The sequence below is a fragment of the Zea mays genome, chromosome 7 (genome assembly GCF_902167145.1).
Source record: "Zea mays cultivar B73 chromosome 7, Zm-B73-REFERENCE-NAM-5.0, whole genome shotgun sequence".
NCBI lineage: Eukaryota > Viridiplantae > Streptophyta > Magnoliopsida > Poales > Poaceae > Zea > Zea mays.
The window spans coordinates 136,976,716-137,000,498 of NC_050102.1; the positions used below are offsets into that span (position 1 = coordinate 136,976,716).

The 23,783-nt window shown below is 46.3% G+C and overlaps 1 protein-coding gene across 3 annotated transcripts; it reads left to right on the forward strand.

The window, feature by feature from the left end:
- Positions 1–13,657: 13,657 nt before the first annotated feature.
- Positions 13,658–23,113, forward strand: LOC100192480 (uncharacterized). 3 transcript variants are annotated; one of them, XM_008652619.3, is made up of 22 exons: positions 13,658–14,021; positions 15,526–15,577; positions 15,695–15,754; positions 15,833–15,857; positions 15,938–16,023; positions 16,112–16,223; positions 16,357–16,419; positions 16,519–16,538; positions 16,623–16,717; positions 16,877–16,905; positions 17,224–17,255; positions 17,338–17,385; positions 17,591–17,651; positions 20,395–20,492; positions 20,563–20,638; positions 20,749–20,768; positions 20,932–21,029; positions 21,128–21,237; positions 21,467–21,553; positions 21,912–22,021; positions 22,163–22,257; positions 22,734–23,113. In XM_008652619.3, the coding sequence occupies exons 1-22, from the start codon at positions 13,826–13,828 to the stop codon at positions 22,784–22,786; spliced, it is 1,626 nt and encodes a 541-aa protein (XP_008650841.1). In that variant the 5' UTR covers positions 13,658–13,825; the 3' UTR covers positions 22,787–23,113. The 3 variants fall into 3 exon arrangements, with proteins under 3 accessions (XP_008650841.1, XP_023156220.1, NP_001131172.1); XM_023300452.2 differs by having other exon boundaries at positions 21,918–22,021; NM_001137700.2 differs by having other exon boundaries at positions 13,701–14,021; positions 15,695–15,857; positions 22,734–23,021.
- Positions 23,114–23,783: the final 670 nt, after the last annotated feature.

Genomic DNA, 23,783 nt, shown 5'->3' on the forward strand with positions numbered 1-23,783 from the left:
GCGCTTTCGCACTACTGCTCGGTTTTCGGTGGGGCAGCTGACGGTCTTGACCTGAAGTATTACCCCCGCCGTTCATCTGGCAGCACAGGAGGCGTGATTGTCTCACCTGTCGGTGAGGGCAATCCTAGGTTGAGCAGCACAGTCAACCTAGCCGCCGTGCTAAACACGGAGCTGGACCATGCATTAGACGAGCTGAGTAGGGCTCGTGCTGAGATCGCCCTGCTGCGGGCTGAGCGCGCGGAACGTCGTTATCTGGACGGTGGTTCCCCCGCTCCCGTTGGGACTCAGCACCCGTACCGCTCACCTCAGCGTGGACACCAGTCTTATGGCAATCCCGCCTGCAAGACCAAGATAAATCTAGAACCATAGATCGTTAGAGTTGGATCTTGTAATTAATATGAAATAAATATATACATAGAAGCTTCAGTCTTAGCGTTAGTCTCGGTCTTAGTTAGTTTTAGTTAGACAGGGTAGTTTGCTATATCCTGTGCATTTATGTTTGTCATGATGGACTATGTCTGGTTTGGATCTTTGTAATGATTGTCACCAGAGTGTGGGTATCCCCTGCATTTTGGTTTACATACTATGTCAATAAAGTTAGTTATATAGTTGGGAAAACCTTTATTCTACTTTCCTCTTTATCTGAGAAGCTGTGGGGTCTGTGTTGGAGATCAGTGAAGATGCTCATCTGTTCAGTGCTGTTGGAGAATTCTATACTCTTTTCTTATGCTGCAAGATTTGCCAGATCAGTTCTGATGTGTGGTTGCGTTCTGCAGATGTCAGAGAACAGGCGTAGAGGAGGAAGGCGTGCTCAGCAGGAGCGAGCCGCTCCGCAGGATGAGGTGCCCCAGCAGCAGCACCTGCCGCCCCGCCCCCGATGTCGATTGAGCAGATGTTTCTGATGCAGACTCAGGCAGTTCAAGCCATCGGTCAGACTCTGGCCGCCATTCAGCAGCAGCAGCAGCAGCAACAGCAGCAAGCACCACCTCAGCCTCAGATGCCTCAGATGCCCAGAGACAAGCGTGCTGAATTCATGAGAGGTCATCCACCAACGTTCGCTCACTCTTCTGACCCCATGGATGCTGAAGATTGGCTGCGCACTGTGGAGCGGGAGTTGCATACCGCTCAGTGCGATGACCGGGAGAAAGTCTTGTATGGTCCCCGTCTGTTGAGAGGAGCAGCCCAGTCATGGTGGGAGTCTTACCTCGCCACCCATGCCAACCCCGACACCATCACCTGGGAAGAATTCAGGGGTAGCTTTCGTCAGTACCATGTCCCTGCAGGTCTGATGACAGTGAAGAAGGAGGAGTTCCTGGCTCTCAAGCAAGGGTCATCGTCTGTCAGTGAGTATCGAGACAGGTTTCTGCAATTGTCTCGCTATGCTCCTGAAGATGTCAACACCGACGCCAAGCGACAGTACCGTTTCCTGAGAGGCTTGGTTGACCCTCTGCAGTATCAGCTGATGAACCACACCTTCCCGACATTCCAGCACCTGATTGACAGAGCAATCATGACAGAGAGAAAGCGCAAGGAGATGGAAGATCGTAAGCGCAAGATCAGTGGACCCCAGCCTGGAAGCAGCAGCCGTCCCCGTTTCTCAGGCAATCAACCTCAGCAGTCCAGGCAAAACCAGCGTCCACCTCAGCAGCATCAGCAGCGTCAGCAGTATCAGCAGTTCCAAAGGCAGTATCCTCAGAATCAGTACCAGAACCGTCAGAGCAATCAGTCAGGAGGTCAGTTTCAAAAGCAGAATCAGCAAGCACCTCGTCTTCCTGCCCCAGCAAATCAGCAGAACAGTCAGGCAGCACCAGCTCAGGTTGGAAACAGGGCATGTTTCCACTGTGGAGAGCAAGGCCATTGGGTGATGCAATGTCCGAAGAAGGCAGCCCAGCAGCAGTCAGGCCCCAATGCCCCAGCAAAGCAGAATGTGCCTCAGCCTGGATCAGGCAATCGCTCTCAGCCGCGCTATAATCATGGAAGGCTGAACCATTTGGAAGCTGAAGCAGTTCAGGAGACCCCCGACATGACAGTAGGTATGTTCCCAGTCGATTCCCATATTGCAGAAGTGTTATTTGATACTGGAGCAACACATTCTTTCATTACTGCATCATGGGTAGAAGCACATAATCTTCCAACTACTACCATGTTAACCCCATTCAAATTGACTCAGCCGGTGGTAGAATTCGAGCTGATAGCATTTGTTTAAATGTAAGTGTGGAAATAAGGGGGATAGCGTTTCCCGCCAACCTTATAGTAATGGGTACTCAGGGAATAGATGTCATCCTAGGGATGAATTGGTTAGATAAGTATCAGGCAGTTATCAGTTGTGATAAAAGGACAATCAAGTTGGTGTCCCCACTAGGAGAGGAAGTGGTGACCGAGTTAGTCCCGCCCGAGCCAAAGAAAGGAAGTTGTTATCAGATGGCTGTCGATAGCAGTGAAGCAGACCCAATTGAGAGTATCAAGGTTGTGTCTGAATTCCCAGATGTGTTTCCAAAGGATTTACCGGGTATGCCACCAGAGCGGAAAGTTGAATTTGCTATAGAGCTTCTTCCTGGAACCGCCCCCATCTCTAAGAGAGCTTACAGAATATCTGGACCAGAGTTGGTTGAGCTTAAGAAGCAGATTGATGAGCTGTCAGAGAAAGGTTACATCCGGCCAAGCACCTCGCCTTGGGCCGCCCCTGTCTTGTTTGTGGAGAAGAAAGATGGTACTAAGAGGATGTGTATTGATTACCGAGCTTTGAATGAAGTCACGATCAAGAACAAGTATCCTTTGCCCAGAATAGAAGATCTGTTCGACCAGTTGAGAGGAGCCAGTGTGTTCTCCAAGATCGATCTAAGGTCAGGTTATCATCAGCTCAGGATCCGACCTTCGGACATTCCGAAGACGGCATTCATTACCAAGTATGGTTTATATGAGTTCACAGTGATGTCTTTTGGTTTGACCAATGCGCCAGCATTCTTCATGAACTTGATGAACAGTGTATTCATGGATTATCTTGATAAGTTCGTGGTGGTATTCATTGATGACATTCTGGTTTATTCTCAAAGTGAAGAAGAGCATGCAGATCATTTGAGGATGGTATTGCAGAGACTGCGAGAGCACCAGTTGTATGCAAAGTTGAGCAAGTGTGAGTTCTGGATCAGTGAAGTCCTGTTCTTGGGTCACATAATCAACAAAGAAGGATTGGCTGTGGATCCGAAGAAAGTGGCAGACATTCTAAACTGGAAAGCGCCAACGGATGCTCGAGGAATCAAGAGCTTCATTGGAATGGCCGGATATTATCGGCGATTCATTGAAGGGTTTTCGAAGATTGCGAAACCAATGACAGCGTTGCTAGGCAACAAAGTTGAGTTCAAGTGGACCCAGAAATGTCAAGAGGCCTTTGAAGCGCTGAAAGAGAAGTTGACTACAGCGCCCGTCCTAGTCTTGCCTGATGTGCACAAGCCCTTCTCGGTGTATTGCGATGCTTGTTACACAGGTTTGGGATGTGTGTTGATGCAAGAGGGAAGAGTTGTGGCTTACTCGTCCCGACAGCTGAAGGTTCATGAGAAGAATTACCCAATCCATGATCTAGAGTTGGCAGCAGTGGTTCACGCACTGAAGTCATGGAGGCACTATCTGTATGGACAGAAATGTGATGTTTACACAGACCACAAGAGTCTGAAGTACATATTCACTCAGTCAGAATTGAACATGAGGCAACGAAGATGGTTAGAATTGATCAAAGACTATGAGTTGGAGATTCATTACCATCCAGGAAAAGCAAACGTAGTGGCAGATGCTTTGAGCAGAAAGAGTCAAGTCAATCTGATGGTCGCTCGTCCGATGCCGTATGAGTTGGCCAAGGAGTTTGACAGGTTGAGTCTTGGATTTCTGAACAATTCGCGAGGAGTCACAGTTGAATTGGAACCTACCTTGGAGCGCGAAATCAAAGAAGCGCAGAAAAATGATGAGAAGATCAGTGAGATTCGGCGATTGATTCTAGATGGCAGAGGCAAAGACTTTCGAGAAGATGCAGAAGGTGTGGTATGGTTCAAAGACCGCTTGTGTGTTCCCAATGTCCAGTCTATTCGGGAGTTGATTCTTAAGGAAGCTCATGAGACAGCTTATTCGATTCACCCTGGCAGTGAGAAGATGTATCAGGATCTGAAGAAGAAATTCTGGTGGTACGGAATGAAAAGAGAAATCGCAGAGCATGTGGCTATGTGCGATAGTTGTCGAAGAATTAAGGCAGAACACCAGAGACCAGCTGGATTGTTGCAACCGTTGCAGATCCCTCAGTGGAAATGGGATGAAATTGGTATGGATTTCATAGTCGGATTGCCTCGCACTCGAGCCGGCTACGATTCCATTTGGGTAGTAGTGGACCGTTTGACCAAATCAGCCCACTTCATACCTGTCAAGACCAACTACAACAGTGCAGTATTGGCAGAGTTGTACATGTCTCGGATCGTTTGTCTTCATGGTGTGCCAAAGAAGATAGTGTCAGACAGAGGAACGCAGTTCACCTCTCATTTCTGGCAGCAGTTGCATGAAGCCTTGGGCACGCATCTGAATTTCAGTTCAGCTTATCACCCGCAGACAGATGGCCAGACCGAAAGAACCAATCAAATTCTCGAAGACATGTTAAGAGCCTGTGCGTTGCAAGATCAGTCCGGATGGGACAAGAGATTGCCTTATGCGGAGTTTTCCTATAACAACAGTTACCAGGCCAGTTTGAAGATGTCACCGTTTCAAGCGCTGTATGGAAGGAGTTGCAGAACTCCGTTGCAATGGGATCAGCCTGGAGAAAAGCAAGTGTTTGGGCCAGACATTTTGCTCGAAGCCGAAGAGAACATCAAGATGGTCCGAGAGAATCTGAAGATAGCGCAATCAAGGCAGCGAAGCTATGCAGACACAAGAAGAAGAGAGCTGAGTTTCGAAGTCGGAGACTTTGTCTATCTGAAAGTGTCACCGATCAGAGGAGTCAGAAGATTCGGAGTGAAAGGCAAGCTAGCACCCCGCTACATTGGTCCGTATCAGATTCTTGCAAGACGTGGAGAAGTGGCTTATCAGCTCAGTTTGCCAGAGAATTTGTCTGCTGTGCATAATGTCTTTCATGTGTCTCAGTTGAAGAAGTGCTTGCGTGTGCCGGAAGAGCAGTTGCCAGTGGAAGGTCTGGAAGTCCAGGAGGACTTGACCTATGTTGAGAAGCCAGCTCAGATCCTTGAGGTTGCAGATAGAGTCACCCGAAGGAAGACCGTCAGAATGTGCAAAGTCAGATGGAGTCACCACTCTGAGGAAGAAGCAACCTGGGAGCGTGAAGATGATCTGATGGCCAAGTACCCGGAGCTCTTTGCTAGCCAGCCCTGAATCTCGAGGGCGAGATTCTTTTAAGGGGGATAGGTTTGTAACGCCCCGAATTTTGCAGTTGAATTTTTTTTCTTTTCTTTACTCGCCAAAATTCGGGCGTTACCTTTTCCTTTTCTTTTTCCCTTCGCTAAACCTTGACCTTTTCCAAAGTTCTAGCGGGATTCGGTTTGGAATTCCCGTACGTATAAAAACCCTAAATACTTTATGTTGTTTGATGCACCATGCCGCCCTTGCATTTTTTTTGAAAGTGCAATCGCATTCATCTAGAAGATCGGATTTCGAAAACAGAGAAGTAATCTTTTCTTTTTTCTTTCTCTCTCTTTCTCTCTAATCTTCTCTTTTTCTCTCCCGCGCCGTGGGCCGACCCCGGCCGACCCAGGCCCCTGCGCGCCCCCCCTTGGGCCCAATAGGCCCAGCCGCCCCCCCCCTCTTTCCCTTATTCCCTAACCCTCTCCCTCTCCCCCCTCATTTTCTCCCTCCCCACCTAAGCCGCCGCCCCTACCCCCTGCCCGCCCCCTGCCCCTAGGTCGCCGCGCCGCCCCCTGCCGCCGGCCGCCCCTCGCCGTCGATCCCCGACACCGGTGAGCCCCCCCCTCCTCCCTCTCTCCCTCCTCCCTCTCTCCCCTCCCCTCCCCCTCCCTGCCCGGCCAAGGCCCGGCCGCCCCCTGTCCGCGCCGGCCGTCCCCTGCCCCGCCGTGGCCTGTGGCCGCCCGCTCGGCCGCCCAGCCCGACCCCCCCCCCCCCCCCCCCCGCGCCCGCCTGGCCGCCGGTTCAACCGGCCGGCGCAGCGGCTCAGCCGCCCGGCCAGCCCCGCCCGCGCCCCGCCTAGGGCCGGTTCAACCGCCCTAGGGCCGGTTCAACCGCCCCCCCCCCTTCTGTTTTTTTTATTTTTTTTATTTTATTTTATTTACTTTCTGTGATCATAATTACTGTATTTTAAGTAGGCTAATCACTGTTCATGCTATGGGAAAATAGGAAGTTTAGTTTAAAATTCCGTTATGTTATTGATTCACGTAGTTAATTGTTTACCCTGTGCAATGTTGATCAACTAAAAGTGATTAGGTTTCCATCAGTATATATAAATATATATAACAGAATTATTTTGTTAAAAACCAATTGTGTCATTAGTGCATAAGATTTAACCCCCTGCGAGACCTTTCCCGTTTCTTTCTAGCCATAACAAATGCGTTATCGAATGTCATACTTGGTGCATATTCACTTTATTTGTTATCTTGTATGGTGTACTGTTCTTTTGTATTAAATATGTGGATGGATGTATGTATGTTTGCGCTCGCATAGAGAACGATCCGGTCGAAGAGCCCGAGGAATTCGCAGGAGAAGCCCCTGAGCAGCAGTCGGTTGGTGGAGGCAAGTGTCCTTTGACCTATCTCTGTCCTATTCATTCTTTAATTCACCTCCCGCATTACACATTTATACCTAAGGATTGACTAGCTTTTGTTATCCATGTCCTTGTTTACCTATTTGGGTCGGATTATTACTACTTAGTCTGATGCTATTGCTCAACTCTAATCAATGAACATGATGTGATTATCTATGATACGCTGTTTTCCCGTTCTTCTTTATGATTATACTTGTGGTTTTCAAGGGGGCTCGAGCGGTTTCTCGAGTGCCTCTCCGTAAGGACCTGTTCTATGGATGACCGCCCGGGAAAACAGTGCAACCATGAGGGTGGAATGGGGTGCCCTTAGCTGAATAATTAGAGGATCCGGGGTGTAGTTCACTTAGCCGTCGTGCCGTCAATGGGGCTCGGTGTATGCGGCTCGCTCTGCCAAGTTTGGGTTCGCCCCTTGGGGAGGAGTGCGGTGCATTTAGGAAACCTAACGGGTGGCTACAGCCCCGGGGAATCTTTGTAAAGGCTACGTAGTGAAACCCTGCCTATTCACCTTGGTAGTGTTTAAGGGTTTGATCGGCCCGAGGCAAGAGGGAATCACGGCTTGTGGGTAAAGTGCACAACCTCTGCAGAGTGTTATGAAACTGATATATCAGCCGTGCTCGCGGTTATGAGCGGCCAAGGGAGCTCCAGTGATTAGTGGTACTTGATCAGAGACATTGTGGTACAGGTGGTTATGAGATTGATGGTTTTGGTTATGACTATGGTGCTGGTAAGTGGTATTCTTTCCGTTTGGAAAGGGTACATCGGGTTAATAACTTGGGTAATGCTAAAACTTGGCTTTCTACTAGTAAATAATAATCTGACCAACTAAAAGCAACTGCTTGACTTATCCCCACATAAAGCTAGTCCACTACAGCCAAACAGGATACTTGCTGAGTATGTTGATGTGTACTCACCCTTGCTCTACACACCAAACCCCCCCCCCAGGTTGTCAGCATTGCAACCACTGCTCAGGCGAAGATGAAGCTGTGGAAGGAGACTTCCAGGAGTTCCAAGATTACGACGAGTTCTAGGTGTGGGTTAGCGGCAACCCCCAGTCGGCTGCCTGTGAAGGCCGCGTTATCTACGTTTCTTTTCCGCACTTTGATTTATTGTAAGAACTATATGGACGTCTCAGACGTATGATGTAATCGACTATTATCCCTTTTTAATACTATTTTGAGCACTGTGTGATGATGTCCATATTATGTAACTGCTGTGTACGTGAATAACTGATCCTGGCACGTACATGGTTCGCATTCGGTTTACCTTCTAAAAACCGGGTGTGACAGGCGCTGGGGACATCAATTCGCTCAACAGCCGACGAAGCGCGGCCTCCTGCCCGGCCTTGGTTGCCCCGCCTCCTCCTCCATTGGCGGGGGAGAGGACGGGGCGAGCTCGAATGTCGTTCTTCCACCGCGCGGGGAGGACGTCGTCGATTCCGCCACCGGAGGGCGGGTTGTCGGCCGCCATTGTCGTTGTCGCGCGGCGGTGGAAGGAGTATCACGTCGTAGCCGCCGTTGAGGGACATGAACTCAAGACTCCCGAAACGGAGCACTGTCCCGGGTTGGAGAGGTTGTTGGAGACTGCCCATCTGGAGCTTGACGGGAAGCTGCTCGTCAACACGCAGCGGCCCCCTACCTGGCGCGCCAACTGTCGGCGTTTCGAGACCGGGGGGTCCCTAAGCCGACGAGTGAGTGTGCTGCGTGCCCCAGCCCAGATGGGTCGAGCGCGTGGGCGAGCGCGAATGGGGGAAAGGAGCGAGGAGGCCGGAGTCCGGCGAGAGAGAGGTGGGAATCCCGCGGCCTTCGTGTTCGTCCCGCGCCCAGGTCGGGTGCGCTTGCAGTAGGGGGTTACAAGCGTCCACGCGGGTGAGGGAAGCGAGCGGCCCCAAGAGAGCGCATGTCCCCGTCCTCGTCCCCGCGCGGCCGACCCTCTCTAAGAGGGCCCTGGTCCTTCCTTTTATAGGCGTAAGGAGTGGATCCAGGTGTACAATGGGGGTGTAGCGGAGTGCTACGTGTCTAGCGGGGGGGAGAGCTAGTGCCCTAGGTACATGCCAATGTGGCAGCCGGAGAGATCTTGGCACCCTGCTGGCGTGATGTCGTGGCTGTCGGAGGAGCAACGGAGCCTGGCGGAGGGACAGCTGTTGGAACGGTTGTGTCCATGCTGACGTCGCCCTGCTTCCGTAAGAGAGCTGAGAGCCGCCGTCGTCACGGGGCTAGCGGGGCGCCATCATTGCCTATCTGGCGGAGCCAGCCAGATGAGACACAGGTCTTGTTCTCTGCGACCCGAGTCGGCTCGGGGTAGGGTGATGATGGCGCTTCCTGTCGACGTGGCTGGCCTGTGCCCCAGGTTGCGCGACGTGGAGGCTCCTCCGAAGCCGGGGTCGAGTCTGTCTTCCATGGCCGAGGCCGAGCCCGAGCCCCTGGGTCGGGCGAGGCGGAGGTCGTCAGCAGAGGCCGAGTCCGAGCCCCTGGGTCGGGCGAGGCGGAGGTCGTCAGCAGAGGCCGAGTTCGAGCCCCTGGGTCGGGCGAGGCGGAGTTCGTCGTCTTCCGGGGCTTAGCCCGAGTCCGAGCCCTTGGTCGGGCGGAGCGGAGTTCGCCGTCTTCCGGGGCTTAGCCCGAGTCCGAGCCCTTGGTCGGGCGGAGCGGAGTTCGCCGTCTTCCGGGGCTTAGCCCGAGTCCGAGCCCTTGGTCGGGCGGAGCGGAGTTCGCCGTCTTCCGGGGCTTAGCCCGAGTCCGAGCCCTTGGTCGGGCGGAGCGGAGTTCGCCGTCTTCCGGGGCTTAGCCCGAGTCCGAGCCCTTGGTCGGGCGGAGCGGAGTTCGCCGTCTTCCGGGGCTTAGCCCGAGTCCGAGCCCTGGGTCGGGCGGAGCGGAGTTCCCTAGGGTGCCTTTGGCAGGGCCTGGTTTCCTTTGCGTTAAATGCTCCTGCGACTTGGTCGGTCGGTGTGGCGATTCAGTCAGGGTTGCTTCTCAGCGAAGGCAAGGCCTCGGGCAAGCCGGAGATGTGTCCGCCGTTGAAGGGGGGCCTCGGGCGAGACGGAAACCCCTTCGGGGTCGGCTGCCCTTGCCCGAGGCTAGGCTCGGGCGAGGCGTGATCGAGTCGCTCGTATGGACTGATCCCTGACTTAATCGCACCCATCAGGCCTCTGCAGCTTTATGCTGATGGGGGTTACCAGCTGGGAATTAGGCGTCTTGAGGGTACCCCTAATTATGGTCCCCGATAGCCCCCCTGTGACGTGGTTGGTCTGAGCCCTGGGTCGGGCGAGGCGGAGGCTCCTCCGAGGTCGGGGTCGAGTCGGTCTTCCGAGGTCAAGGTCGTGTCCGAGCCCTGGGTCGGGCGAGGCGGAGTTCGTCGTCTTCCAAGGCCGAGCCCGAGTCCGAGCCCTGGGGTCGGGCGAGGCGGAGTTCGTCGTCTTCCGGGACCGAGCCCGAGTCCGAGCCCTGGGGTCGGGCGAGGCGGAGTTCGTCGTCTTCCGGGACCGAGCCCGAGTCCGAGCCCTGGGTCGGGCAAGGCGGAGTTCGTCGTCTTCCGGGGCCGAGCCCGAGTCCGAGCCCTGGGGTCGGGCGAGGCAGAGTTCGTCGTCTTCTAGGGCCGAGCCCGAGTCCGAGCCCTGGGTCGGGCGAGGCGGAGTTCGTCGTCTTCCGGGGCCGAGCCCGAGCCCTGGGTCGGGCGAGGCGGAGTTTCCTATGGCGTCCGAGGCTGGACTTGGTTGCTGTCAGCCTCACTCTATCGAGCGGCACAGCAGTCAGAGCGACGCAGGCGACACTGTCTTCTTGTCAAGCCGGTCAGTGGAGCGGCGAAGTGACTGCGGTCACTTTCGGCTCTGTCGACTGAAGGGCGCATGACAGGATAGGATGTCAGGCCATCCTTGCATTAAATGCTCCTGCGATTTGGTCGGTCGGTGTGGCGATCTGGCCAAGGTTGCTTCTTGGCGAAGACTGGGCCTCGGGCGAGATGTGAACCTTCCGGGGTCGGCTGCCTTTGCCCGAGGCTGGGCTCGGGCGAGGCGAGGTCGTGTCCCTTGAGTGGACCGAGCCTTGGCTTAATCGCACCCATCAGGCCTTTGCAGCTTAGTACTGATGGGGGTTACCAGCTGAGATTTAGGAGTCTTGGGGATACCCTTAATTATGGTCCCCGACATATACCATTATCGTCAAGGGACTATTTCAAGTCAATTTCAGCGACTATAAGTATTTACAATTCTGAGAGATGTATGCAACACAAGTATAAAGGTCCTGGACAGGACGAGTAAAGTGGTTCGACGGGAACACACATTGGTTTTTCACACAGACATAGTGAAATTTTTCTCAGAATTACCTTTCGATGTACTCGCAACTTCGTGTTGCTAAGGTACTAGTCATTTATCTTAAAGTTCGCTTCAAGTCATTCAGCAAAAAATAGCAATGTGCCAACATCTGGTTGAGCAATGTATAACTAAGATTTATAGCCTTTATTCATTTGGTAAGGTGTTTTGCTTACTAATAGAATCCCAATGTGTGATATCTTCTATGCCAAAAAGGTTTTCATGCATTGTATTATATATCTTCGGGTTACTTCGGGTAAAACTTTATGCATGAGGAGAGAGTAGAAAATTAACTTATCTGTGTTTCATTGTATTTCAATTTAATTTCCTAGATTTTCTAAGCACTATAGAGCTTGATATAGTTGTTATGGCCCCTTGGCGATATATATAAATATATGATGCCACACAACACTATCAAATAAAATATATAGGCAAACAAAATTGTTTACGAAAGTTGTGTATAATGTGACTTTAGGGGCTTGAACAACCTACCACAATCCACGCGAGAACAAGCCCTAGCGTCTGGTGTCAACGTGTGTGCGGCCATCAGGGCTATAGCAACGCAGCAAGCCTTTGTAACAAGCGCAATAGACACAATTATGGCTTGGTAATCGGGGTACACGATAAGTCCACGCAACGTGCGCAACAGACGTAATTGTGCCTCGATGATCACGACAGACAGACAGTGCCTACAGGGCATGCAAAAAATACGCGACTCGACGATGACAGTCCGACTCTACAGGAGCGGTCTGATTAAGAGAGAGTGCGACATACCAATCACATGACGCAACCAAGTTCGTATGACACAAATACTGCGTCGTGTTGCGAGGGCGCAGCCAATGCTTAGCTAATGCCATAATTCAGTCGATTAACAACGCGACCTGATTGATGCGTGTGAGTACCCAATATATCATTTAATTGTTCGGCGTGATTACGAAAGCTCAACACAACCCAAATATTTAGAGCGATTTAAATATGTGCAATATAGCCTTCACATGCAGTGTAATAATTTTCTGCTAATTATTTACTATGAAAAATAAGAGCAGAAAAAATAAATTGCTTGAGCATAACACATTAGATATAAAAAACAATTTTCCATTTTAAACATGCTTTATTTTATTGGTAATCTAGAACATGATATAAATAAAATAAATAAATGGAGGCTTTTCTTTTGTTAGCTGATTTTTCTCTATTTTTTTCTCAGCCGCTCCTACTGGAGCACTGGTGCATGTGGCTTCTGGCCTATGCAGGTTCCACTGCCCCATCCGAGCATGCAGCTCCTTCAACGGAAAGAGAAGGACGCCGCTATGCATGGCTTTTTTTCGCTATGGCAACAGGTGGAGGGAGATGTGCGCCATCTTTTATGCACATTACCGTGTGCATGCATGCATGCAAATTTGCATTCTAGCAGCCACAGTGGTCCGGTACTTTTTTTCGCGGCGAGCTGTTACTGTATGCGGCTTGCCCAGGAATCTCGCGAGAAACACGGATGGCTCAACTGTATCCCGTTGACGATCCCTTGGGAACTGGATCTGGACTGTAGCACGAGCACTCAGCTTTTGTCCTACGAGCTCTCTCTCTATGATTCAAGAACTCTAGGGTAGAAACACTTGTCGTAGAAATTGTTTGCATGAGTTTTATCCAATCAAATCCATATGCCATTTGTTAATGCGGGTGCATGCAAGTGCTAGTACATGGAGCCGAGGTAGTAGAGAGTAAACTCATATACAGCTTCATATCCAATCTATAAATTTCATACCATGTTAGAGAGTAAACTCATATACAGTTTCATATCCAATTTATAAATTTCATACCATGTTTCTTGATTCAGCGAACGAAAACAAAGTCTGTCGTGTAGGACAGTTCGGCTAGACCGGGGACCTACCGGCTTGATGGAGAGTCGGTGCAGATCGGCTTCGCAGTAACGTCGAGGTAGAGCGTGCTGATAACGTATTGAGAACTACGTTACCACGGATCACCAGATCCGCTCCCTTCCTTCTCGCCAGCAGTAGAGGCGTAAGAAGCTGTAGAGAATCCGTCTCCCTTTCCATAAGCACGACAGAGAAAACACATGAAACAAGATATAGGGTTGAGCCTCTGGCCTCTTTCTGATCTCTGTATTATGAGATGGTGTACAGGTTCCTTATATAGAGATGTGAGACCCCTCATGAACGAAGCAAATATTTACACATATAACCCTAACTAAGGTTACTTAATAAATTATACATGTGAGTCATATCCTGCATGGGTCGATACAAAATAACATATTTTGATGCTATAAACCTACATCCATTTATAAACTCAAAATTATTGTATCTAACTAGTACTCCCTCCGTCCCAAGATATAAGGCGTAACCACTTTTTATTCTTGTCCCACAATATAAGGCGTGCTCTCTCTATACATACGTATATCGATGCAGTGGTCTAGAGACAATTAAATGCATTTCTTGGTCTTTGAACCAGAGGTGGTTACGCCTTATATACTGAGACGGAGGGAGTAACTAGTTAGCATGGTGAGCATGCGCATGGATGTACATCCATCCAATCAGGCTGATTGTGGAGGCCCACATCCAAGTCCTAAATCAAGTCCGTTGGACCAGAAGAGAACGCACCCATGATCATCCCGTCTCCCCTCCACTCGTCTCTCCGTTCGGCCGTGTCCAGTCTCCAGTCCGCAACGGAAGGAGAGGAGGCGTCGAGGGAAAATCGCGCCAACCGGGCCGAACGAATCGTCGGAAGGCCGGGGAGGAGGTCTAGAAGGTGTGGGAATGGCGACGGGGCTTGCCTTGGCGGCGGCGCCTCATGTTGCTTCGGTCACGGGATCGGGGACAGTGGAGGAGCAGGCGGCGGGGGTCGGCATCTTGCTTCAGATATCAATGCTCGTGCTCTCGTTCGTGCTCGGGCATATCCTGCGCCGCCGAAAGTTCTACTACATCCCCGAGGCCAGCGGCTCACTCCTGATCGGTCCGTACGCGTACCCCGTCCGCCATCTTGATCCTCGTAGTTTTGTCTGCTAGAATATTGAGACGCCGATCAGCAAATTCGGTCGGAGCTGTGGATTCTATAATTCAAGTCATCGGGGGATGGTAAGCTAAAGGTGCCGGATAAGTTGGGGTTTGGGGATGTTGAGTCCGGCTATGACAAATGCGAGCTGCGACGTGACGCGTTCGGCCAAATCAAATGTTCAACTGGCATAAGAGACTTCAGTTTTCTTTTATTTGAGAGAGAGGACTGAGGATATGAGAGTGTTTTTAAGGGGTCCTTGGGTTCGATGAAAAAAAAGCACCATACTGTATGGTTTCATGTTTCTGATTCTATTATCATGGCGTGTCAATAGCTATAATTTGTCCGTGCTTTTGGAGGAGAGCAAACGAGCCTGCACCTTGGCATTTTTCACTTAATTATAAGCATGCTTGTTATCCTGATCAGCTATCTTGTTGCTGCTAGAAACTGATTTAGTTTTTATGACAAGTGAGGGTTTAAGATGAAATGTGACATTTGGATGGATTGTCATATAACTAATGGCCCGTTTAGTTTCTTTAGTCAAGTACTAAAGTTAGTTAGGGGAATAAAATTTAGTCTCTATCCTGTTTGGTTGTAGGGATTAAAAGTATTCAAAACGAATTAAATAAACCATAAGAGGACCAAAATACCCCTTAGCATTCTCTTGTCATTAGTGCAAATAAAGTAAAGGAGGGGCAAAAGGTGAAATTAATATGATTTAATTTCTTTTAGTCACCTCTTAAGAGACTAGAGACTAAAACAATTTAGTCTCTGTTTTAGTCCCACCGTTTGACAATTTAGGGACTAAATGACACTAAAATGGAGGGACTAATCTTTAGTCCCTCAAACCAAACGGGGCCTAAGACTATCTATTTTCTATCTACTAACATTAATAATAGAACCTCTAGTAAGATGAGTCACTTTTAGAGTCAGGCAATACATTTGAGTCTACGTTCACTTTCACACTACAGTTACTAGATATTTGGTCAGTAAGTTAATGGCACATAAAACATGTGGGACGACTTTTTTCCTGTTCCTGGTAATTTTCCTGATAATAACGTTGTTCTAACGAAATTGAATGCTGATTTTCTGCATTTTTCCTAAAACAGTTGTATGCTTCATGTGACACGTGTTAGGTCACTTGTTAGGACTCAGGAGTTAATGTGTTTACCTAGAAACCTAACACAAGCACTCATATAGTTGATAGCCATGCTCATGAGTTGCCAAGTTGATTATATCGACTTACTTTTCTTGATAATATGAATTACTGAGGGCCTTTAGGAGCTTTTCCTTTGTTATTTTATTAAGGCATGTGCCAGAATAGGAATAGTCATATTATCTTGAATCGACACTATTAACTACTGAGCTGTTATACAACTTTCTTCTGGCAAACTGAAGCCTTTAGGATTGCACCGTGTGCCTGATGAGAAATGAGAAATCATCCAATTTTTTGTGTGTGCGCCAGGGATGATTGTTGGAGGGCTTGCTAACATATCAAACACTCAGAAAAGCATCAGGTGTATATGCTACATTTCTTGCTCCTTTTGGTTGACCAAACAATCCCCACAAAAGCATTGTTGTTTGTTAGTTTCTGAACACTATTTGATGTTTATTTCCGTTCTTTGTTAATTCAGGAGATGGTTTAATTTTCGGGAGGACTTCTTCCTTCTCTTTTTACTGCCTCCAATTATATTATATCCTTGATTGTATTCTGCTTTTATTTCTTATTGGTTCTTGTAGAATTGTTCATGTTTTACTTGACTGCATCTTACCCAGTCCGGATTCAGCTTAGCACCAGTAAGTGTTGGATCTTGAGGCCCTTTAGTTTCTTAGCATATCAGGAACAATTAATCATTGTATTATTATTTATTTTGTAGAAACCATTCTTTTCGAACTTCGATGCTATCATAACATTTGCAATCCTGGGAACCTTCATTGCCTCCATTGTTACAGGTCTTTTAGTGTAAGAACCCATTTCTATTGCCTCTATACATTTCATATTTATTCGTTCCATTGACAGATGGAAGTAATCTAATTTACACTTGTGCCAGCTACCTTGGTGGATTACTATACATTGTCTACAGGCTCCCACTGGTGGAGTGTATGATGTTTGGTGCTCTTGTATCAGCAACTGATCCTGTGACAGTTTTGTCTATATTTCAGGTTTTTGCCACCACTTATCAAATATTCGGAGAATTTGTGCATGTTTTACTGCTATGTTGAAACAAATGCTTACATACCTCTCATATCTACTGCTATCTTGAAAGAACAAGTATCAATGTTTGTGGAATTGCAGGAGCTTGGCACTGATACAAATCTATATGCACTGGTTTTTGGAGAATCCGTTTTAAATGACGCTGTATGCAGAATTTTTTTCCTTATCCCATACCCTTTGTTTATATTTTTCCCTACTGATGCTTATAAAATTCTCGGACCCTTCTTTGGTCTGTCATTGAAGGTAGCGATATCCTTGTACAGGTGAGGATGTGCTTTCTGATATACTTTGGCCTTGTGTTTTTTATTTGGTTGGAGAATCCTACTTTGAATATTTTTGCCTTTCAGGTCTATGGCATCTATGAGGACGCACCATTCTGGAAAAAACTTTTTCCTTGTAATTCTGAGGTTTCTTGAAAATTTTGTTGGATCAATGTCATCAGGTATTTTGTAGTTCTTCATGTATATCAGAACAGATTCCAAGCAGCCTATAATCTTAGTTGCCTTAATTAGATTATTGCCTCTTGATCATTTTTATGATTGCTTGTAAACATTTATATGTTGTTTCACATTTCATGTTGTAATGATCTTTTCTCATGTAGGCATTGGTGTTGGACTAATTTCCGCTCTCATATCCTTTAATCTAACTTTACTTCATAAAAATGAACATGATTAACCTTGAAAGCTATGATGGTGGTTTGGCTTCTTTTATAGTAAGTCTTGTTCAGCCATGGGGATTTTTTAGTGCAGACAAGCTGAAGTTTACCCGAAAAGGGCTGACAGCTATGTACACTGCAAAATCTGCACTAGACTAGATCTTAAACGTTTTCCCCAAAATTCTGCAACTCCCATTTTCAAGAAAACCTTTTTGCACCAGGACTACATAGATGTGTTTTTGTACTTTTGTCAAGTCATGTCTCAACTTTGCCACTCCTTAATTCGGTCAAACCTCTTCAAGTATGCAGCACTGGGCGTTGAGAAGTGAGTAAAAAGTTGGCACTTGTAGTTTGTCTGAAATATTGGAGCCCATCACATACACAACTATTTTTTCGACCATTTTCAGCCTTCACAATCTGGAGAGTTGCTTGTTTGTGCTTTTCCCATACTTCTCGTAAGCTTTATTTGAACTTCACTTATTTTTATGTTTTGTTTAGGGCTGGTTTGGTTGCATGGGTTTGGAGGAGATTGAGGGGCATATAATCTCTTTCTAATCAAAAATAATTAGCAAGGAATTATATGCCCTTCAATCCCCTCCAATCCCAACGCAACCAAACAAACCCTTAAAGATTTCTGTTAGTTACCGTGATTTGTACTAGGTACATGCTAGCAGAAGGCATTGGTCTATCTGGCATTATTTCTATTCTCTTCACGGGTATTGTAAGTTCAACTCCAATAATTTGCCATATATCTTGTTTTAGGATTTATAAGCTAAAATTTGTTACTGTATTCATAAAATGCTTCTATGTATCTTATGAGTTTTGGTGCTGTATATACAAGAGTTGTAAAGGATCTTTATGTGAAAGTGAGGAAATAAAGAGGGTGTGTGCTGATGCTACATCTTACTATCCTCATCTCTTATTTTTTTTCTCGAACACGCAAGAGCACTGTACATCATTATATTAAGAGAAAGAAAGCAAAAATAATTACAAGGAGGCCATGCGGAGCAAGGCCGGACAGAAAAATAAAAACCACCCAACACGGGACCAAAAAAGGAGAAAGGAAGAAATAACTACTTCGATCCAGGTGCCCAAAGGGCTTCAGCGATACTAAGCCTGCCAAGGTGCTTTGCCCCAGCCATAACCCAACAGCCTAATTCATTAAGGAAACAATGCTGCGCCTTGGAAATAGAAGGTGAATCCCTCTCAAAAACAGCCATGTTTCTTTGCAACCAAGGGCATCAGGCTCCAAGGATGATAGTGCAATTAAGGCCTTTCCTTTTATCCTTGATGACCCTGCAATTCATGTCTCGCCATCATTCTGCAAAGGAAGAGGCAGAAGAGGAGGGAGCAAGATGCCCCAAACCATAGGGGGAGAGAATACTAAACCAAAATTGCCTGGCAAAAACGCAGGAGGTTAAGATGTGTTGCACTGTTTCCTGGGCTTGGTCACATGAAGGGCAAACAGCAGGGTGAGGCAGCCCCCTCTTTTGCAATCTATCGGCAGTCCAAACTCTGTCCCGAATTGCCAGCCATAAGAAGAACTTGCATTTGGGGTGCCCAAGACTTCCACAACCTCTTCCAAGGTTCAAACGCTATAGAACCTGCGAAGAGGGCCTTATAAGAGGATTTAGCCGAATAGATACCTGAGGTTTCATGCCTCCAAGAGTGTATATCATCCCCATCCTTCAGAACCACCTCATTAACCATATCCCACATAAGGTATTGTTGTAAACCAACCAAAGATAGGGGAGGTTTGAAATCCCTCACCCAAGAGCTGTTATCAAGGGCCTGAGCCATTGTCCTAGTGTACACGACTTTCTTATGCACCTTCCGATAAACTTCTAAAGCGACCTAAAAAACGGAGCACCCCTCTAACCAGCGATCAGACCAAAACAACGTGTTTGCACCATTTCCCACAGCTGTAACTACTGAGATGTCAACAAACTTTCTGGCCTGCGGTTGTATGGGAAGATCCAGACCCCTCCATGACCTGCTAGCATCAGTCTTCTGCAACCATAGCCACCTAGCTTGCAGAGCCCATCCCTGTAATTTAAGGTTAGGTATTCCAAGCCCTCTGAGGTTTAGAGGCCTTGTTACCACCTCCTAGGGCACCAAACAACTGTCACCCTTCACATCCTTCCTTCCCTTCCAAAGGAAACCCCTTCTAACCTTGTCAATTGCTTTGATCACCCATCTCGGGACACTCATGGCAATAAGGAGATAAACCAGAATGGCAAAGAGCACAAAACGAACCACCGCAGTTCTACCTGCCAAGTTAAGGAGGGAGGCCTTCCAAAAAGGGAAACGATCCGCTATCTTTTCAACCCAAATCATGAGGGTATTCTTTGACAGTTTTTGATGGATTTGGGCAGCCCCAAATAGGTGCAGGGAAAGGTTGCAACAGCACATTGCAGCAAGGAACAACTTTCCTGGACAACCTGATCTTCACAAGCAATCGGAATGAAATAACTCTTTCTTTGAAGTGAAAGATCTTGGAGCTCTTCGATATTTTCTTGGGATTGAGATTGATTGGTCGTCAAAGTGAATTGTCCTATCTCAAAGAAATATACCCTTTATATATTGACAGAAACATGTATGCTTGGGTGTTGTCCATATAGTTCCCCTACTGATAGAGACCACCAAACTTGTGCCCAATTAGGTGATCCAGCCAACAAAGAAACATATCAAAGATTGGTTGGACGATTGATATACTTATGTCATACAAGGCCTGATATCTCCTATGCAGTGAGTGTGGTGAGCAGGTATATGAAGATTATGGTTCAAAAAGAATGGCCACTTGGACTTTGAAGGATATTGTGATGCAGATTGGGCGAATAGCATAGATGATAGGTCTACATCTTGATATTGTGTATTTGTAGGAAGAAATCTCGTCTCATAGCGAAGTAACAAGCAAGAAGCAAATTCGTAGTGGCTCGGTCTACTGCAGAGGCTGAGTACAGGGCAATAGTGTTGAGCCTATGTGAGATGATGTAGTTAAAGGTCTCGCTAGGTGAGTTACGGGTGTTGAGGAATGAGACTGATGTTTCACTGTGACAACATTGCGGCGATCAATATTACAAGCAATACTGTTCAATTTTATCACACAAAGCATGTGGAGCTTGATAGGTTCTTCATTAAGGAGAAGCTAGTAGGGTCTTAAGGCTAGAGTACATTAAGTCTCGTAGCCAGCTAGCTGACTGCTTCACAAAAGATCTAGGTCCTAAAGAGAAGTCAAGTTGTAACAAGATGGACATGAGAAATATTTTTGGCCTATCTTGAGAGGGAGTGTTGGTATAAATACAAGAGTTCTAAATGACCATTATGTGGAAGTGAGGAAATAAAGAGTGTGTGTGTGCTGGGGGATGCAACACACCAAAAAAACCCAAACCTCAATAAATTTGTAGCCGCAAACTTCAAGTTCGTCAACCTAAATTGCTTACTAAAAGAATTTTTACTTCCAGGTGATGAAGAGATACACATTCTCTAACTTATCAGATGATTCTCAGCGTTTTACAGCTCGCTTTTTTCACCTTCTTTCTTCACTAGCAGAAGCTTTCGTGTAAGTCAGAGTACTTCATCTTGCATATGCAAATAACTGTAGATGATGAGTTGGCTATGCTTCTATTCAGGTTCATATACATGGGATTTGATATTGCGATAGAACGTCAAAGCTGGTCACATATTGGATTCATATTTTTCTCAATTGTATCCTTCCTTTGGATTGAACTACCGAACCTCTACTATGCACTGTACATAATGAAATATGTTTCTATTTGTGTTGCTTCCTTAATCTATTGTTTATCAATGACGTGTAGATCTTCATACTAGTTGCAAGGTATCATTTGGCCAATTGAACATCCCCCCTTATTTTCTTTGATTTGACGGTTATTAACTTGACTGACTGTGCTTTTGGAAAATCCTTTCCATTTTTCACTTTCTTTGTGTTAATTGGTTGCTTAGCTACATTTTCAGTTTCTCACCACCTTTTAATTTTGAAGGGCTGCAAATGTCTTCTCTTGTGCATACATACTGAATTTGGCACGACCTCCACATTGCCAAATACCTAGGCAATATCAGCAGGCTCTTTGGTATAGTGGTATGTGTGAAATAAAATATGTTCACTTTTGATAGACCTGCCATAAACTATGATGCCATACATTTTCATGCTTCTAAGTACTGGTGCTGCTTATTCAGGGCTTAGAGGAGCTATGGCTTTTGCCCTCGCTCTTCAGTCTGTTCATGATCTTCCGGATGGACATGGCGAGACAATTTTTACTGCTACCACATCTATTGTTGTTCTAACTGTAGGTTGCTGGGTGTAATTCTTCCCACATTATATCAAAATGAAACTAGAATATTTGTATGGTAATGATTTGGATAGTACGCCTATGATTTTTGTTATCCTACATCAGAAGGCCTTGCTTGAGTATTCTACTTGATTTGAATTGAATTTATTCTTGTGGAGTTCCTTTCAAAATTCCTGCGAAGAACCTCCAGATAGGCATAAATAACGCTTGCATGGCAATGTTCAAGGTACTCCTTATTGGTGGCTCAACTGGAACAATGCTTGAGGCCCTACAGGTAGTTGGGGACAGCAACCGTTATTGCCAACTGTATGAGGTAACTACTTTTGCAGTGTGTAACAACAATAAAGCACTCCTGTTCTTTTGCAGTCATTCAATGCATTGTAACTTGTAATGCCAATTGATAACTAAAAAGATATACCCACATTGCATTCCTTGCACCATACCCCCTTCCTAGTGCTCTAAAGAAATGCACTTTGTTTGTCATCTGCATAGAAAATTACAAACACGTCAGGGGTTGTGACTGACCACCATGTTGTGGTTTTATTTTGGTACTTACAAACGAACCATTCATGTTGTCCAAAGCCATGTATTCAAGTATTTTACTTGTATTCAACTTTATATACCATGAGCGTTACTGGTTCTTTCTGTATTTTAAATGCATTGCTTGGTAGCTGCAGGAGAGTTCTAATGGCAACGACACTGGTTACACGGGACAAAATTATGATGAAGGAGCATCCACTTCAAGCAAATTCAGATCTAAACTTAGAGATCTAAGGAGAAGGTGAACTAACTAGCTCCTCTTATTGAATTTATGCTGACCTTGTTTGATTTTTTACAACCTCTAGTTCTTGATTGTGTTAATCTATCACAATAGAGCAAGTTCTGCTTCTCACTCCGGTGATTCAATTCTCTTATTATGCAGCACCTCGTCTTTCGCTTTACTGGACAGAAATTACCTTACTCCTATTTTCACTTCGCAAAACGGCGACTGCAATGATAACACTACAGAAAGTCCCAGTAAGACAATTCGTCTCTGCAGCTTAGATACTCTTTTCTTAAAGTATTTCTTTATGTCCTTTTATTTTGGAGGAATGAGAATCTATTTAATGGACTAGACTATTTGGTTTCAAATTCGATATTCTATAACTTTTCAAAGTTCACATATAACCTTATCTTAAATTTAAAGTTTATACGATGAAAGATGAAAATTTATTCTATAGACTATGTTTCTACTTTACAACTTATAGTACCCTCTGTCTCGTTTACCTTAGCAAAAAGTACACATAAATATCTCTCACATACTGATAGTAGTATATAAATATGTTTTATATACAACTAAACTAATTAATTCAAGCCAAAATTATAATTATTAAAATGAATTCAATTCCAAGGATCAAAGTTCCTTGTTTAATGTTTATCCAGCATCTATAAAGCGAACTTTATTAAGCTGACTGTTCATTGGGACTAACTATAGCCCTTGGGTGCAATTGCAGATGAAGAATTGACGATATTCAGAGGACCTGGGGATTTGGAGGTACATGATTGATGACTGCAGATATGAAGTGCTTATCTTCCATGAATCTACACGATACTCCTTGTACCTTCCTCGGCGACCCAAAGTGGAAAGTGCAACCAGACATTCGGCCATAGCATTGCCATATTATTAATCTATAAACATTAGTTAGCTAGGATAGTTCAACGTAAGTCTTTGTACGTAGAATATAGGTGTAATTTATCAGCCTTGAAATTCTGTTCTGATCCGTTTCAGAAACTTTGTGCGTACGGACGCATCTGCCTTCTTGTGCACCTGCAACACTCGTAGGTTCCTTGAAATGCCTTCTTGTGCACCTGCAACAGTGCAGGTTCCTCCAAATTGAACTCGCCCAGATTTCCGGATCGTGCCGATTGCCGACTGCCGAACCCTGTGCTATACTTGCGCTAGTTTCATGATACGGTTTTGGTTCCCAAATCTTTTACAAGCAAAGCCTTTTCACCCCATATATTCCTAAACTAGTAGCTGCCACCCGTCCTCTGACGCGCTTTTTTACGTGTTTAGGGCTAATTTGGTGACCCGGGATCACAGGAGGATTGGAGGGGATTGAGGGGGAAATTAGTTTATTTCCCTCTCGACCCCTTCCAATCCTCCCGTGATCCCTTTGTCACCAAATCAACCCTTAAGCTACTTTATAAGTTGTTGTTTTTTTGGTATGTGTTATTTTCACACAGCACCTTCTCACTCATATTATACTTCACTTTACAAGTAGACCCTTACACGTTCATAATTACACCAACACTCTCCCTTAAGATGAGCTAAATATATTTAACATTCCCATCTTGTTACATGCCAACTCATTATCCTTAGGACCTAAACCTTTTGTGAGACTATCCGCTACTTGATTACGAGATTTGACATACTTCAACTTTAAAGCCCCACTATCAATCTTCTCTTTGATAAAGAACTTATCAATATCCACATGCTTCATGCGATCAAACTGAACTGGATTATTTGCTATGTTGATTGCTGCCACATTGTCACAATGGAG